The sequence below is a fragment of the Vidua macroura genome, chromosome 5 (assembly GCF_024509145.1).
Source record: "Vidua macroura isolate BioBank_ID:100142 chromosome 5, ASM2450914v1, whole genome shotgun sequence".
Taxonomy (NCBI): domain Eukaryota; kingdom Metazoa; phylum Chordata; class Aves; order Passeriformes; family Viduidae; genus Vidua; species Vidua macroura.
Genome location: NC_071575.1, coordinates 4840030 through 4856436, shown reverse-complemented (window position 1 = coordinate 4856436; position 16407 = coordinate 4840030). Strand labels below are relative to the sequence as shown.

The window sequence follows — 16407 nt, the reverse complement described above, 5'->3', positions numbered from 1 at the left end:
ACTTTCCACCAAGTCTGTACTAGGATCTCTTTAACTTAACCAGGTTGCTATGAAATAATGAGGCATTAGCAACCATCTGGTCTGTGTTCAGATTTGGCTGAAATATTGGTAGGGCTTTGTGTTAAAAGTAAAAAATGGTCAGTGTTCCTGCTGGGACTAGCTGTTCTTTTGGTGAGAGATTGCTGGAGTACCAAATTGGCTTTTAAACGGTGGTTTTAATGAAATGTATCTTCTCCACGCTTGGAATCACTAGTGGTAGTACAACTTGCTTTGTGTTTCTGTTGCTGCTCTTTAGCCATTTTAATGTGTTGCTTGAGGTTGAACTTTCATACAAATGTTTCATTAGACAACAAGGTTGTCCAAAATGCAAGAGCTTTTTCTAGACTTGGGGAAAGAAAGTGGGAAGAGAGGAATGGAAGGAGCTGTGTTATGTATGTGCACATAGATTTGGAAATGTATTTGTTGAAGAAGTATTGAAGAAGCTAAACAGGCTGAGTAGTTAATGAATGGCACAAACAACTGTTGCTAGTTGGTACTGCCACACCCTGTAAGCCTTATGTGGTGTCCTTTTAAATAGCAAAATTTGAGGCCTGAAGCTTAGTTTGGAGATGTGTTTTTTATCAGCATATGTGGTATCTGCATTTGCAATGGTCACTTTTCTGTACACTGTGAGGTGTGTGTCTATACATTGTGTCTGCACTCCTAGTCTGAAGTCTCATAACTTTCTGTGAAAAGAGAGGATTTACTTTAAGTAGAGTTCTCTCTTACCTCTTTTGTCCTTGGAATTAGGGGCTTTAACATTTTAGTTACTGGAGTATTAGTAATCTTGAGATTTGTGTGAAGGAGAATCATTTTGCTCTGTGTGTTAAGTTCAAGAACTAAGTATTTAAGGCTTTCTGTAAGGGATATTAAAGGTGTTTTAGTAAAGCTGGAACAGCTTTCATCACTAGTCTAATAGGTGACAATTGCTGTGCTGTAGAATTTATAGAATGAATCTCCTACTCAAGAGAACTCAAGAACTTTGAAAACTTTTTTCTCCATAAACCTTTGTTAAACTCAGGAGGTAAATTCTGATGGATATAAAATACATATGCAAAACAAAAAAAAAGAGGTCACTTCTTTTGCAGAATCTAAGTTCTGGGATCTTTTATCCAATTCATTAGAAGATTAGAATTTGAAACCCAAACTGAGTCAACTTGAACACATGTTACCAGCAGTGGGGTGTAGCACATGTATAGATCCCAGCCTGAAGCTTCTAAAACAGCAAAGAAAAAAATGGTTCTCTTCATTGGTAGTCTGCTTTCCCCAAAGTTTCCATAATTAGAAAAGTATGGAATTTTAACAGACATGTTCCTGATGAGCTTCTGCAAGCTCAGTGATCACAGCATTAAGGAATTTTCATAGATATTTCTGATATGATGCATATGCACCAGATATGCTTCTTACAAAGGCAGTTCACCCAAGTGGTGCATGCTCAGGCAGCTCATCTGGAGGTCTTTGTCTAGTTCTCTCCCAGGAGCTGATAAAGAAATACAGTTGTCACAAAAACAATATTGCAGATCCTGGGATCTGATAAAAAAATTTCAGCCACAAAAATAGTAATGAAAGTCCATTCCATTTTCCTTTGCATCTTCCACATTCATTTGTATGCCAGTCATCCATTTTTTTCATTGCTTGCTCAAAAATTCTGTCTTAGCTAGAATGTTAACCCTCATATTCCTCCATATCTGATTCTTGGTAACCTTTGAATGGTAGTGACTCTGGAAATGATTATTAGCCTGTGTTTTGACATGCCTCTCAAAGGAAACTCTTGACATTTATGTGTACTGGGTACTTTGTAATTGGTCTAGAATTCTGTATATCTTCTTGCTTGGTTTTTTTTATGGATAGTTTTATTCCCATGTAGCCTTTTTTATTGCCCCACCTGTCTGTGTTTGGAACACATGTAAAGGTAAAACTTAATGCATCTATTTCCAGTTACCATACCAAGGCATCCTGCTCTTAAAGCATCACCAGTGGAAGAAGAAGCTGGTAGGCTGATCTGTCTCATGTTGAGGGGCACGTGGGTTGCAGAGTCCTTCTCTATTAGTTATTTTGGAAGACTTAAAATGACGTTCAGAACTCCTCCAGATTGCTCTGCTTTATTCTGGTTGTCATAATGGAATTTGGCCAGAAGGTCTGCTTGCCTAAAAGGACAAGCTAGAAACCTATTCCAACCAGATAATTCCAGGCAGAAATTATCTTAACTGCCTGCAGCAGAAACCATAGAGTATTTCTCAGCTGATTCTCTTCTTTTTTCCCTCCAGACACAGGTGCAAGGCCAGCCAGCCTCAAGCAATGCTGCGGTGCCATCCCAGCCTACTCAACACACTCAGCAGGTAGGATCACACTTCCTCAACTCAGGACTGAAGTACTCATAGTATAGAATTTTGATGACTCTTTTAAGAGCAATTGTCTGTTTCTATCACCATTTGACCCATAGTTTTGCAGCAAAGGAATCCTTTGGTTCTCACCCAGTCTAACATGCTATGAGACACACATTGACTTTTTGACATTTATTTTTAAAATCATGTTAATACTTGTTTTCCCATGCCTGTCTTCCCCTACTTCCACCTAACCTTGCAGTGGTGGTCCTGTTCAAGGGGAGATATATCAGGACTTGCAGATTAGACTGTCTAGACAGGCAAACTTCATTTTCATGATTTCTTCTAACTGGAAATCCAGTCTGCAAGATTCTCTTAACTGCCTTGTCTTCCTTTATAGAATCTTCATTCTTGGTTTCACAGGTGAAAGAGTTCTCTTGCAAGATTTGGTGTCAATAATGGAATTGTATTAGTAATGCTAATAAGAAATTGTTAAAGCTTAACTGACTTGGCATATTCTGAAGAACCACTGATATCACTCAGGAGAGAGTAAAAAGCAGAATTTAAGTAGGATATGCTTTAAAAAAATCCTCTGCTGGGGGGTAATATAGCTTCTTCCTCTTTTTCCTGCTACAGAGTGCACAGCAGCCAGCCTCTTCCCAACAGCCTGGACAATACCAGCTGCAGCAGCCCTCAGTTTCTGCCAGCACCACTCCTGCACAAACTGTCTCTCAAACTCAAACTTCACAGATCATGCCAATGCCTCAGGCAGCACCTGGGACACAGGTAGACAAAATTCTTTCTAGCAGAAGATTTTTTTTTTTTCTTCTTCATAGCTGGTAGATTCAATATGCTACTGCTTTCACTTTTGTCATCTTTCCTAATGGTTTCAAAACATTCATCCAAACAAGAGTATTCTTATTGTACTGTAACTGTCAGTTTTGTTGAAAATGTGTTGGAAACCCTTTTACACATGGCAGTGGTGAGTAATTTGAGGGGAGGAGAGCACTTCCACACACTTAGATCTTTCAATTGTCAAAAATATCAGGAAGCATATTGATGAATGGTGTATTGTGAATGGATTTTCAGGAACTTGTCACTTCTCTGTTTCCCATCCACTGTCTATCTTCTGCACCATTACATGTGTAAAACATACCCACTTATTTAGGTAGTGAGCTATAGGACTCCTTTCTTCATTCTGTCATCTTTCTTACTCAGCTCTTCTCCTTTACTTCCTAATAAAGAAGCTTCTGTTACTGAATATTGCTTCATTTTGGCTCATATCTCTGTTGAATGTGTGAGCCGCAATTTTGTTTTTAAAATTATTGTTTTGTTGCTTGTTCATCTAAACTGCCTTTCCAGTTGCATTGTTTGCTGGCTTTAATTGATGTATTCCCTGCCATTCTCTGAATGCTGGCACAGTGGATTTTAATTCTCCTTTGCTTTAGTCCCCATACTCAAAGCTGGCAGATTTGTTGTAGGATTTGCACTTCTTTGCTGTAAGAAGGCAGGCTTGGGTCTGGGGACAGAGTTGAGGAGAATTTGATTATGTTTATGCACAAATCAGTGCTTCAGGGTATTCAAATGCTGCTCTTTCACCCTCTGTGGGTGTCTGTTTCAAGAGCCTGTTGAGCCCTTCAAGGGAAGTGTTGCAAAGTGAGGACTGTTTGGAACTCCAGCCAGCTTCCCAGCCACTCTGCCAACTGTGCTCCCCAGCCACTTTAACAGAGTGCTGTAACTTGAATAATGCTTTCTTTGACTAATGTGTAAAACTCTGCTTTCCGCAACCCTGCTTTAAAAAAAAAAATCTATCTCTATTTTCTTTACCTCCCCAGCTTCCTGTTTCCCAACCAGTGTCGATCATCCAAGGCGAGCCTCAATTACCTGTTGCAGCATCTTCTCTCCCTCAGCCTTCAGTTGCCCCATCAGTCCCCATTGGCTCTCATTTTCTACCCATGGGACAGGCCTTGCCAACTTCCGTGGTTCCCCAGTTCCCAGTGTCTCAGTTGCCTGTAGCAGCTCCTCATGTGACAGTGGCTCAGCCAGGTTTCCAGTCGCTGCCCATTTCAATGGCAGCTGGCATGAATCAGCCACTGCTCACACTGGCCACGTCTGCTGCGGCAGCCGCTGTTCCTGTAGGACCGAGCGTTGTCCCTAGCCAGCTTCCCACACTGATGCAGCCTTTGGCTCAGCTGCCCAGCCAGGTTCTCCCGCAGCTCCTGCAGCCGCCTGTCCAGGCCGTGGGATTGCCAGTCAGCATTGGACAAGCTGCTGAAGCTTCACTTCCTGCTGGAGATGCTCTTTACCAGGTATTGTTGCAAGCCAGCAGACCTCTTCTCCGCATTTTTGCCCGTTCCTCTAAGGTACCAGATCTGAGCTGTGTGCCCTGGCCAGCTCACTTCTCACATGAGAGCCATTAAGCCACTAGAATAAATTCTGTTGTGCAGTAAAGAACCATTTTAAGGAGGAGAGAAGAAAAAAAGTCCTTGGACAACCATGGGTTTTGAATTTTTGGCATTGGAATTTGTCTAAAATGACAGAATCATAGTGCAGTGCTTTGTTCAACCACTGTGTGAGAGAGGACAGCTATATATTCATGAGATCTGTCAGCTTGGGGAAAAAGAAAATAAGAAATTGTAACTTTAAAAATAGGAGATATGTGTTGGAAAGAAAATCAGTGGCAGCATATAAAACAATGTCAGTATTTCATTCCAAGCCTGGGAAGGGGCAGGACAGGGAATTTGTAGAAATCAGTAAGGCAGCATGGATCTTGGATGTGACGTAAGTACCTGGTGCTGGTTGTGAACGGCTGGACTGGTGGGCACAGACTGCTTCAGTGACTTTATGTGATCACTCACTGTAAAAGTGGCAACCTGAATGATGATTAAAGTGTTCCTTGCTTCTGGGTCAGCTCATTACGAGAGGACGGGAAAAACACAAGAGTGTTTTTGCTATTTAATCTCAAGAATCAGCAGCAGTTGTATAACATCTGAGCCGTAGTTGTTCAGCCTGAAAATTCTTCAAGCTCATTTCTAATCTCAGGCTTTAAAATCTTAAGCTATATAGGCAGCTGCAGAAGTTGGGAGATGAAGATTGTTTTGTGTGAGACTTGGGACTGCGAGTGGGAATTTGTTCGGGCATGGTGACTTAAATGCTGGCTGCAGGAGCAGTTTGCTCCACTCCTTTGGGAAGATTTTGGGAGTGCTTGAACAAGTCCAGAAGGTTGAAACGTGTCCCTGGAACTGATATTTTTTTTTTATTACTGTCTTGTTTCCTAATTAGCTCTGCTGTTCACTGACTTCATTCCCTCGTTTCTGTTACAGGGCTTCCCATCTCGGCTGACACCGCAATACCCGGGGGACTCCAACGTTCCACCTTCCTCGGCTGTGGCCTCTGCCAGTATTCCTTCTGCTGTGCTGTCCCCTCCCTTGCCCACAGATGCAGTGGCCCAGTCAGGGTACCTTGCTCCTGTTGTGCAGCCATATGGGGAACAGAATGTTATCGTTTCCATGGGCAGCCTGGGAGGACAGGTTCAGGTGCCCCAGCCTCCTGTGAGTTTAGCACAACAGGCCTCATCTGCCTCCTCACAGCAGGCAGTTGTGGAGGTAAATATATGGAATATAATGTTACAATAGATTTTGGATGTTTGACTCTGCAACAGTGTATCTCTGTGGGGAATTAATCCCTCCTGTGCTTGTCTTCAGTTGGAAGTTAATATTTCAAATTACCTTTTTCTTACAGCAGAATGTCATGCCAATGTGGGGACCTTGTTGCCACTGGTTGTTCTGTTGGGAAGTGAGTGTGCATCCTGCAGGCAAAAAGCAGTAAAACACTTCACTTCTTGCTAGTACTGTAGAGCATTTTTGCCATATCAAAGACAAGCTGCAATCGATAGCCTTTGAGAATCTGTCATTATGCCTATTCCCTGCAGCGTGGTTCTTGCAGGGAGAATTGGAATTGTCTCTGTGTTCTGTATTGGCTTGCCTTTTGCACAAACTGTTAGTAAAACTGTGACTGCATGGCCAGCTGTAATGACATGTGGCAGTAGAAAGGATGTGTGGCTGGTTTCCTCTCCTCACCCCTCCTCAGATGACATTTTGCTTCACTGCAGTTTGCTCTAGAGTATTTTGTAAACTAAGGCTATCCTAGATGCCAGCTCTTCAAACTTCTAAAAAGGCAGAGCTTTCAGCTTTACAACTGGTTTGGGAGGAAACACTGAAGACTACTGGGTTGCCTGAAGAGGAACTGTACTCTTTGAGGGGGTTCTTGATTGTAGGTTTCTATCCATAGGGTACTCAGGGAGTCTCACAGACTGCTTCTTCAGAGACTCTTCCAGCAACGCAGCCTGCTCAGTCTACCCCTTTGGCCTCTTCTATGGATAGGTGAGCACTGCTTCTTTTCACCAAACTGAGTTTCAATCTCATGTGTTAGATTATACTTTCATGGATAATCTTTAGATATATTCTTTCACCAGGTGTATTTTTTTTCCACTGGGGATGTTCTTGAGGATGTGATAAACTAAAGTTCCTAGAGGAAAAACAGGGTCATGAAGGATGAGTATGTTATGTGGAGTATTTAATGGAGGGAATAAGTAAGGTTGTGTATAGTGATTAACTTTTTTATTTGTCATGCCAAATGGATCATAAGTGATAGTTTTTTTTTGTCCTTTTAGCACTTAAGCAGAATTCAAACTCCAAATAGCTTGAAGACATAAAATAGATTTGTACAACTCAGCTTTCAAGAGGCGTAGCAAAATAATTAGTTAGAATTCCTATTGAGGCAACCCGAAGTGTTGACAGAACTGTTTTCCTCTACTCGATGATTCACACACATCTACCACTTCCCAGAACAGAATATGTGGTTGGTTGGAGCATTGTTGCAGTCATGGAATGCACGGAAGCTAACAAGAAGTTGCCTTTTGTTTCTAGTGCACATTCTGATGTTGCTTCAGGACTGAGTGATGGCAACGAGAATGTCCCAGCTTCCAGTGGAAGGCACGAAGGGAGGACAACGAAACGTCACATGCGGAGGTCTGTCCGCAGCCGCTCTCGCCATGAGAAGACTTCTAGGCCGAAACTGAGAATTCTAAATGTGAGTATTTTTATTTTAGGGACAGTTCAGTAGTAATTATGTGTTTTTAAGCCTCTACAAGCATTCCAAATATCATCTATGAAGAGCTTTTTGGAGCATTAGATATGGCAAACTGACTTGCTAAGCTACCAATGGTTCCACAGACTATTCCAGAATATTCGATGTATCCTCATACAAAAATCATGCTCTACATGGTACCATTTATTAGACTGGAATGATAGAACATGTTTGTATTATACCAGTACTGTTAGTTTGTCTCAGTGAACTTTAAAATTTCAGTGAACTTAGATTCTTGGGCTTTTGGTTTGAAGTATTATTTTCTTTGCTTTAGGTTTCGAACAAAGGTGATCGGGTAGTGGAATGCCAGCTGGAGACACACAATCGGAAAATGGTTACTTTCAAATTTGATTTGGATGGTGATAACCCTGAGGAAATAGCTACAATTATGGTAAGATATATTTTAGAAATGGAGACTCCAATCAGTTGTATTTTTTTTGTTTATGGTTTAGAATTGGTCTCCCATGTAGCATGGTGTATGTTCACCTTATTGGTACACAACCACAGCTAGAAATTTGGCACAGAGTGGTTTAGCAGTCTGATTAATTAATGTTGCACGCACAAGTCACATAAAAATTTGTGTTAGTTTTTACCTTAGAATTGAGGTTTTTATCAAGAGAAAAAACTGCTTTTTTTGGGTGTGGTTTTTTTTTTTTTTCAATCTGACATTTTCAAAACTGCAAGCAACCTTCTGGAAGTGCCAGGTTAAAAAAATTCCGTTTGCTTTTCTAAGAGCAGGCATTGCTAGATCTTCTTTTTCTGCAAGCATTTTACCATAGTTGTCAGTTAAAATGGGAAGATTCTGCCTTCAAATTAAGAAAGGGGAATTGTATTTTGGTTTTTGAAAGTACATAGTGACTGATGCTGCTCTTGGCTTTTATCAAAAGAAAAAGCTTCTCCATTCAATGTATGATGGCCAGGAACAGGAAGGAATTTGTCCTATAGAGATACATCTAAGTAAGAGTATTGAGTAGCATAGAATAGAATCCCCATATCTTTTTTTTTAATTTAAACTCTTATGTTTGGTCTGGTACAATCTAAATGAGTGAGATGGTTTTGATGTCACTGAGGTGGGGTGGAGGGGTGTGACAAAACACAGTATCTTTTGACAGCTTCTTGGGCACCTGTGCAGTGATTCTTCTGCTTAGAGAGGTGCCAGAGTCTGAATTGGTGTGTGCTGGATTTCTATTTGTCAAAAGGAACCAAACCAGTGATATGGGAGAAATTATCTGCCACTAATGGCTTTCTGAAAAAGAGGAAGAAGTTGCTTCTTGCCTAAGTTACATATATTAGCACAGTCAATAACATGAGGTTGTGTGTCAGGAAATATGGAGAGTACGCAGATGTCTTTCTTCACCTTAAACCTAAAGTGATCCTATGAAGGATCACTTCAACAAAGAGTTTGCTGAAGACTTATGAAAGAGTTTGTTTGATTTATGAAAGCTAAACAAGCAAAACCAAAACTAAGACAAAAACACTCTTCAAGCAACAAAAGCCACAAATATTTGAAGATGAGTAGAAGCAAAATTAGTGAACTTTGCATCCAAAATGCAGTCACACGGTTAAAAGTGTGCAACCTAATTTAAACATCTGAATCTGGAACATTGTGCTCATTGGTTCCTTGTTGAATATTGAGCAAACTTTAGATTCCAAGACTTTGTTTCCTTTTAATCATGATGCTGTTAGGCATACCCCATATAGTTGCCTGTTGGTCCTAAACTGAAAGTACTGAAGATTTCTTTAACTAGTGTTCTGCATTGCAGAGGCTGATACAAGCACATCATGTCTGACTTTCCTTTTCTTGAACCAGCATCCCAGGAATTTGATGTAAAAGCAGTGTCTCAAGCTTTTCCTATAAGGCACTTTATTTCTCTTTTCCAGCAGAGACTCTGTGAGTGACAGCTTTACTTCTGTTTCATGGACTGTCTCTGAGTTTTTCCATGCATAGTTTCAGGAGACAGAATACTCTCATGGGTTAGACCAAATCAAAAATATGATTTGGTCTTTCTAACTACCAAGTATACTTGTTGAAACCAGTTTTATCCAACATAAGCAAGAGAAGTTATTTTCATAAAGCAATACAATGTATTGGAGCTAGACAGGCTGAGCAATCTTCCTTTCCCGGTATTTGGAACATAATTCGTACTGCCTTTTATGTACCACAGCCAGACTTTAAATCAGTGATGTGCAACCTGCATAGAGGAGAAGCTGTATATGACATGGAAAGAGAGAAACACAGAAGACATCTTGCAATACAGAATTTTAAATTTATTTTATATTATAATTCTCTTTAAATGTGTCTCTTAAAGCACATTGCATTCATTAGAGAGGAGGAATTGCAGTAAGATAAGACTGCTAATTTTCAATTTCCCTGTGCTAAGCAAAGATTAGCACAGGGAAGTTGAGCAAAGATTTTAAGCATTTAAGGAAAGATTGAGATGACAGTTGATGAAGAAGTGAGATTGAATGTTGCTCCTCAGCAAAGATTAAACTAGGGCACACGCTTCTGTGCTGGAGATCATTTGAGAAACAATTGTTTTTTGCTATGGTGTCACCACTTTCATCTTATTCAGAAGAACAGCAAAGGGAAGACAAACATCAACATGAAGAGTAAATTGTGGTTATTCAATATATTGTTTTGAAATTGTTTGTGGAAAATGAATGTTGCTTTGTTCTTTTACAGGTGCAGAATGAGTTTATTTTAGCAACAGAGCGAGACTCATTTGTAGAACAGGTACGAGAGATTATTGAGAAAGCAGATGAAATGCTAAGTGAGGATGCAAGCGTGGAGCCAGAAGGGGATCAGGGGTTGGAGAGTATGAGGACAAAAGATGACGGCTTCTTCCCGGGGTCACAGGTATGTGAAGGACAGACTGCCTCAGCTGTTGGTATCTTCCATTTTGGGTGGTATGGTTTTGTGAATAGAGCTAGCTAGAAATAGAAACTTCCTGTCACGAGATATATCAAAGATCAATAATTAAAAAGCAAAAAGAGAAAGCTTCATATCAGAGTGAGTGCCTAAAATTAAGTTAGAAAGCTAAATAACAGGCCTCTTACTTTTTGATGTGTTTGAAGACTTCCGAAGCTGCTGAGTCTCCTAACAGTCCACTAAACAGACAGTCTTAAATGCTGATGCTTCTTGGATTTGAGATTATTGTGAGGTAGGACAGTAAAACCACAACCCTGTGCTGCTCACTAAACACTGAAAGCCTGGTCTCAAGCCCTCCACCTGGTGAAGTACTAAGAGATTGGATAGCTCAGTTAGGAAACACAGGTTTTGAAACTGTTTGCTGGGTGCTGAAAGTGGTCACATTTCCTGAATCTCTGCCTTAATTACACTCAGAACTAGTTTGGAACATCCATTTATTTGTTGGATGTTTAAGGAAATCAGTTGGATTTTCAAAAGAATTTTTAGATCAGTTTGTTACATTGACAGTCACTAAGCTGAGAGTCTCTAAAAACACTGACATTTATCTGGGCAGAATTCCTCTAGTTTGGTGATGATGCTTGGGTCCCACATACTGCTTCCCTTAAATGCCCACATTTCAGTAAGCTAGCATTTTAAGAACTATCTTGTGGGTTTCTGTTTCAGAATAGAAGTTTAAATTTTATCTTACTTTACAGAAATTAGAGTTCAAACAGCCAGATCCTACATCTTCCATGCCACAAAGAATAGGTAAGTCTTTTGTGATTTTTTTCAACAGTTACCTTTTTCTGTTTCAGCGGATGGGTGCAGCCAAGTTTTTTATTTTGTATGATGGAGTGCACATTCCATATTGCAGGTTATGTATTTAGTTGCAACCCTGTGTCACTAAACATCCATCTTCTTTTTGTTTAGGGGTTCCCTCTAGCTCCTTTACCCAGGTTGTTCATTCTGCTGGAAGACGGTTCATTGTCAGCCCCGTCCCTGAGAACCGATTGAAAGAACAGGGCTTCTTCACATCTGCTCTTGCTGGAGGAAACGAAACTTCAGATATGGGTGAGTTGTCCAAACTCTTAAAAGCTGATGCCTAAGACATGTTCATCAAAACTGTGAAGTTAGTTAACTAAACTGTTCCTGAAGACCTCTCAAAGTATGTGGAGAAGTAGGGAACTGGCCATGCTGATAAGAGGTGACCATAATTTGGGTCATACCATGCAGGATTCTTGGAGGAAAACTGCTGATGAGCTGTCTGCAAGACTCTGAAATCTTAATTCTATTATTTAACATAAGCCTGGATTTGTGTGTTTTGTTGTTTTGGTGTGGATTTTTTGTTTGGTTTGTTGTATTTTTTTAATGCTAAGAAGTAAATGTGGTCTTAGTCTAGCCATAGACAATAATGCTGTAATGAACTTTTTTAGGTGGACTGATAATTTTCTTTTCTTCCAGTTGCAGCATCTCCTGTACACGGTCCTGGAATGAATCTCTCCCACTCAGCATCATCACTGAGCTTGCAGCAAGCTTTCTCTGAGATGGGGCATGCTCAGATGACAGAAGGACCTAGCACAGCTCCTCCAGTGTTCAATCAAACAATACCACCATTTCCACCTGCACTTTCTACCATGGCGGGCAGTGGTGCAACTCCTGCATCTGTGGCTACTTCTTCAGTATCTGTTTCCTCCAGCACTGGTGTTTCTCTTCCAGGATCTGTTACTTTGCCTTCAGAAAATGCAGCTGTTGGAGTTGCACCAAGCACAAGTGTGCCAAGCTCTATTTCTCCACCTCCAGCCTCACAATCTGGACAGCAATCGACCGGTGTCTCTTCCAGCATGAGCGCCTCTGCTTCTTTCTCCTTATCTGCCACGTCCCAGCCTGCTCAACCAGTGACTGCAGACATTGCTCCCAATATCAGCACACCATCATCTTCAGCACTGCCATCTGCTCAGGTTCCTGGTGTCACTGCTCTCAGTGTTGCTGCACCAGCTGTGACATCTCAGTCTACTCCTCAGATTGTGAGTAGTATGGCAGCACCACAGACATCTGTTGCCCTGTCTCTGGCTCAGAACATGTCTTTGCAGCTTCCCCAGCTCAGCAGCAGTGGCTCTGTGTCCAGTCTGGCAGAAACAACAGTTGTAAGCGCTCCACAGTCACTCCCTGAGAGTGGGCACTCTCTGGATAAATCACATTCCTGCAATGCAGCTGGCTTATCTCTGCCAATCTCTGCACCTTTATCATCCTCGATAGCATCAAGCATATGTGGTTCAGTCTCTCAGCCAGTGATCCATCCCTTACTTGTTCCATCAGGAATTACATCAACACCTGTCCTACCCCAGATTTCAGGTGCAACACCCATGTTGCCCCAGGTTCCTTTACCTGGTGTCTTGCCACAACCAGTCACTAACTTGCCTGCAGTACAGCAGACTTTGATCCACAGCCAGCCTCAACCAGCTCCATTGCCCAACCAGCCTCACGTTCACTGTCTGGAGGCTGATGCTGATGCTCAGTCTAAAGCCCCTGGTATTGATGATATAAAGACCCTGGAAGAAAAGCTGCGATCTCTCTTCAGCGAGCACGGTAACGTAGGAACGGTGCATCCGTCAGTGTCTCTGGAGACCTCGCTGGTAATGGAAACGACAGTTGTTCCTGGCATCCCAACCACTGCTGTTGCACCAAGCAAACCCCTGACATCCATTAGCACTTGTATACCTCCAAGCAGTTTGCCTCTTGGACCAACTGGCTTGCCAGTGCTGACTCCAGTTGCCACTCCTGGGCAAGTGATCACCCCAGTCAGCTACATCTCGGCCTCGAGCAGCGTCGCCACAGCAGCAGTGAAAGCAGGGACCTCTCCTTCAAAGCCCCCTCTCAGCAGGGTACCGGTAAGAAACGTTGGTGTGAATGTTCATCTCTTGCAGCAAACAGCCTTCTTGGGCAGGATCCTTTTTGTAAAGCAAAATATTTATTCAGGAAGAAGTTTCTTCTACTATTTAATGTAGTATTGAAAGGTTTATGCTCTGGTTGTTTTTATGTGTCCCAAGAGGTGTTCGATTTTGTCCCTAATGGGCAAAAAAAGTCCAATTCTGTTTTATGCTTTTGAGAGATGTCTCTTATATAATTGTTAGTTTTTCTTCTTAAACTGCAAAGAATGAAGCAACTGTGGTTTGCTTTTTGTTTGTTTGGGGTTTTTTCTTGATACTGATTCTTTCAAATAGAATTTGGATGTCTTGCTTTAAATAGCTTTTTATCTTGTACTTGACCACTAGGCTGAGATGGTTGGTTGTATATTTCACCAAGTGGTGGATTTGAGATAGCAGAATTTTGCTTCCTGTCATGAACCTGTTCCTTGCAGTCAAGGGTGAACCTGACTGAAAGGGTTTGGGATTTTTTAAGTTCTCTGCTACTTATTTGATACCTGGATACTGTTTTCCTTTCAAATGTTAGATTTATGAGAGCAGGATTTTGAGAAATTTAGAAGATACCCGAAAACAAACTTTTTTTTTTTTTGTTTACTGACTAATGTTCTACAAGCAAAACACTCACAAAGAAATAATGACTCACAGTAACAACTTGAGAGGTGCTGTGGATGTTGTTACCTGCTCACCAACCAGATATACCAATATGTGAAATTTTCTTTTAAATGTCTGCCTGTGTGGGGATACAGCACATTTCAGTATTTTAAACTATTTTGCTAGTCCTTTCCTTAAATGGAAATGTAGCCCTTAAATGGAAATAAATTGAAGAAACTTTCAGGTATTTAACAAACCAAAAACTTTAATACTCTCTTCTTTTTGTTTCTGTAATGTTTTTTTGTACTCATCAACACTTGGTGTTGGTTGTCTTTAGCCAGCCTTGCTATTGACTAGTTTCAGGCCAATTTAGGCTGAGCCAATGCTCCCAGCAGCTCCATTCATTAGTAGTCATTCCCATGTGCTCTTTGTTGTCAAAGACAGTAGAAAATGTCTGCTATGGAAGAGTGGGAATATGTGCCAAAAAATTGATAGGGAAATCTAGACACAAAGACATCCATTAATATTTCAATGACATTGAAAATTAGAAAAGAAATATTGGGGGAAAATGGGAACTGGTATTCATTCAGGAACAGTCGCAGCAGTTAGAAAATTGCTAATAGCAAACCTGTAATTACAAAGTCTTGGGTTTAAATGTAATAAATGTTACAGGGTTTTTGGTTGTCAGTTGTAGAAATCCCACCTCCTCTTTGCAGTTTTCATTTATAAATTAGTTTGTTTTTTTCACAAGGCTTAATTTTAGTTTCACTTTGTGTTGTTGCTGAGCATTAACGAGCTTATTGCTTTAGTCTTCTGGGGTTTGCTAGACTCTGTGTCTCTGTATTTATTTTGTTTATGGCCAGACACTTAAATGTTTTTCAGCTTGTCCTACAAATGTATTTAAAGTATGTTTTGCCTCTTATTTATAAACTAAATGAAGTGAAAAATTCAGCACAGCTTAAAAATTCATCATGTCTCACATGTAACAAGTAACATCCTCACATGTGTTCCTGCTGCACTGAAAAAGTTGAGCTAATGTAACTTGGCCTAGTTCCCACTGAAATGTTATTGGCAGGATAGATAACTCTGGGCAGCTCCTCCTGCAATTCGAAGCATTAGTTTGAGCTGTGGTAACACACTGCAGGCCAGAACTGGTTCTGGAGCAGACTGTGGCCTGTCTCCCTGTCCTGCAGAGCTCATGGCCAATACAGGGGCACTGTAACTCACAAGGCTGTATGTGTGCTCAGACTTCATGGGCACTGTCAAACCTCAAGATGACAGCTGAGAATAAGAATTGCAAATTGTGTAATGGGTTGCTTAATTCCTAGAACTTCCCACTTCCCTAACCATGGAGATGACTAACTGGAATGTGCTGTCTGACCTGGTGAGGAGGCTTTGATGCCTCCTTCTAACCTTTTGAGTCTCTCTAACCTCCTCTGCATAACCTGGATGACTTCCCCCTACCCAGTTGCATGGCCTAATCGACTTCTGTGGGTCATCAACACCTTTCAGGCTCAAAAAGAAGTGATGGATGAAAACATTGGTGTGAGAGCTCTACAAATCTGTTTCTCAACAAGCAGAGACATCCTCAGGCACTGACAGTTCCTGTTCTCAAGTCATGTTGCTTGGAACAATTTGCTGGAAGCATGCAGCTTGCAGTTTCTAATGGACAGTTAACATAGATCTGTTGTAAGGAGACTGAGTACATTCTTGCACCATTTTAGAAATTAAGCTTCTTGGAAGAATTATTTTAGCATTTCTTCCAGACTTGAAAATAATATCCCCAAGATACTTTGTTCCTGGATACTACAGCTTGTTCAAACTGGAAATTGTGGCTGCTCAAGGATAATCTGGATTATAAAATAAAAACTAAGCAAACTTCCCCCAATTTGGTTGCAAAAGTCCCTAAAGACTCTATGCTAACTGTCCAGGAAGGAATTCTCTACCAAAAAAAAAAAAAAGTTAAGGCTTCTGTTGTATGACATGACTGACTGTAGCTTGGTATCTGATCCTTCTGTTGTTCCATGTCTGACGGACGCGCGTTTCCTCTTCGTTATCCATAGGTGCTACCCATAGGTTCTGACCTTCCGGCTGGCACTCCATCCAGTGAGCAGCTGCCACCTTTTCCTGGACCTTCACTAACTCAGGTGCTACACAACATGGCAGATTTTATCTGCTGCTTTTCCCTTCAGAGAGCATGTTTCAATTAAACTCTCCGTTGCATGTTATTAATGTTCTTGGTTTTCTTTTCTTTTGACTGAGTAACCCCTTTTGTGTAACTGTAGCCTGAGTGGCTTCAGCACTGGGTGTGAGTGACCTGGTCTAGTGGAAAGTGTCCCTGCCCATGGCAGGACGTTGGAACTGGATGATCTTTAAAGTCCCTTCCAACCTAAACCATTCTGTGGTTCTGTGCAGCTTGCCCTTTGGGGTGCTGTACCTAGTACCTAATCAATATTAGGAGTTTTAGTGTCTT

At 41.1% G+C, this 16407-nt stretch overlaps 1 protein-coding gene across 9 annotated transcripts in view; it reads left to right on the top strand.

Annotated features, from left to right (window-relative positions):
• Positions 1 to 16407, top strand: part of WNK1 (WNK lysine deficient protein kinase 1) — a 99073-nt gene that overhangs the window by 64019 nt on the left and 18647 nt on the right. For 7 of the 9 annotated variants that reach the window (XM_053976937.1, XM_053976935.1, XM_053976934.1 and 4 more), the window contains 12 exons: positions 2307 to 2378; positions 3000 to 3149; positions 4199 to 4672; positions 5687 to 5968; positions 6654 to 6745; positions 7292 to 7454; positions 7786 to 7902; positions 10195 to 10368; positions 11136 to 11187; positions 11350 to 11490; positions 11881 to 13307; positions 15998 to 16081. In XM_053976937.1, the coding sequence (XP_053832912.1) occupies positions 2307 to 2378; positions 3000 to 3149; positions 4199 to 4672; positions 5687 to 5968; positions 6654 to 6745; positions 7292 to 7454; positions 7786 to 7902; positions 10195 to 10368; positions 11136 to 11187; positions 11350 to 11490; positions 11881 to 13307; positions 15998 to 16081 (3228 nt within the window). The remainder of the gene's footprint in view (positions 1 to 2306; positions 2379 to 2999; positions 3150 to 4198; positions 4673 to 5686; positions 5969 to 6653; positions 6746 to 7291; positions 7455 to 7785; positions 7903 to 10194; positions 10369 to 11135; positions 11188 to 11349; positions 11491 to 11880; positions 13308 to 15997; positions 16082 to 16407) is intronic. The other 2 variants (XM_053976936.1, XM_053976933.1) reach the window with 2 other exon arrangements.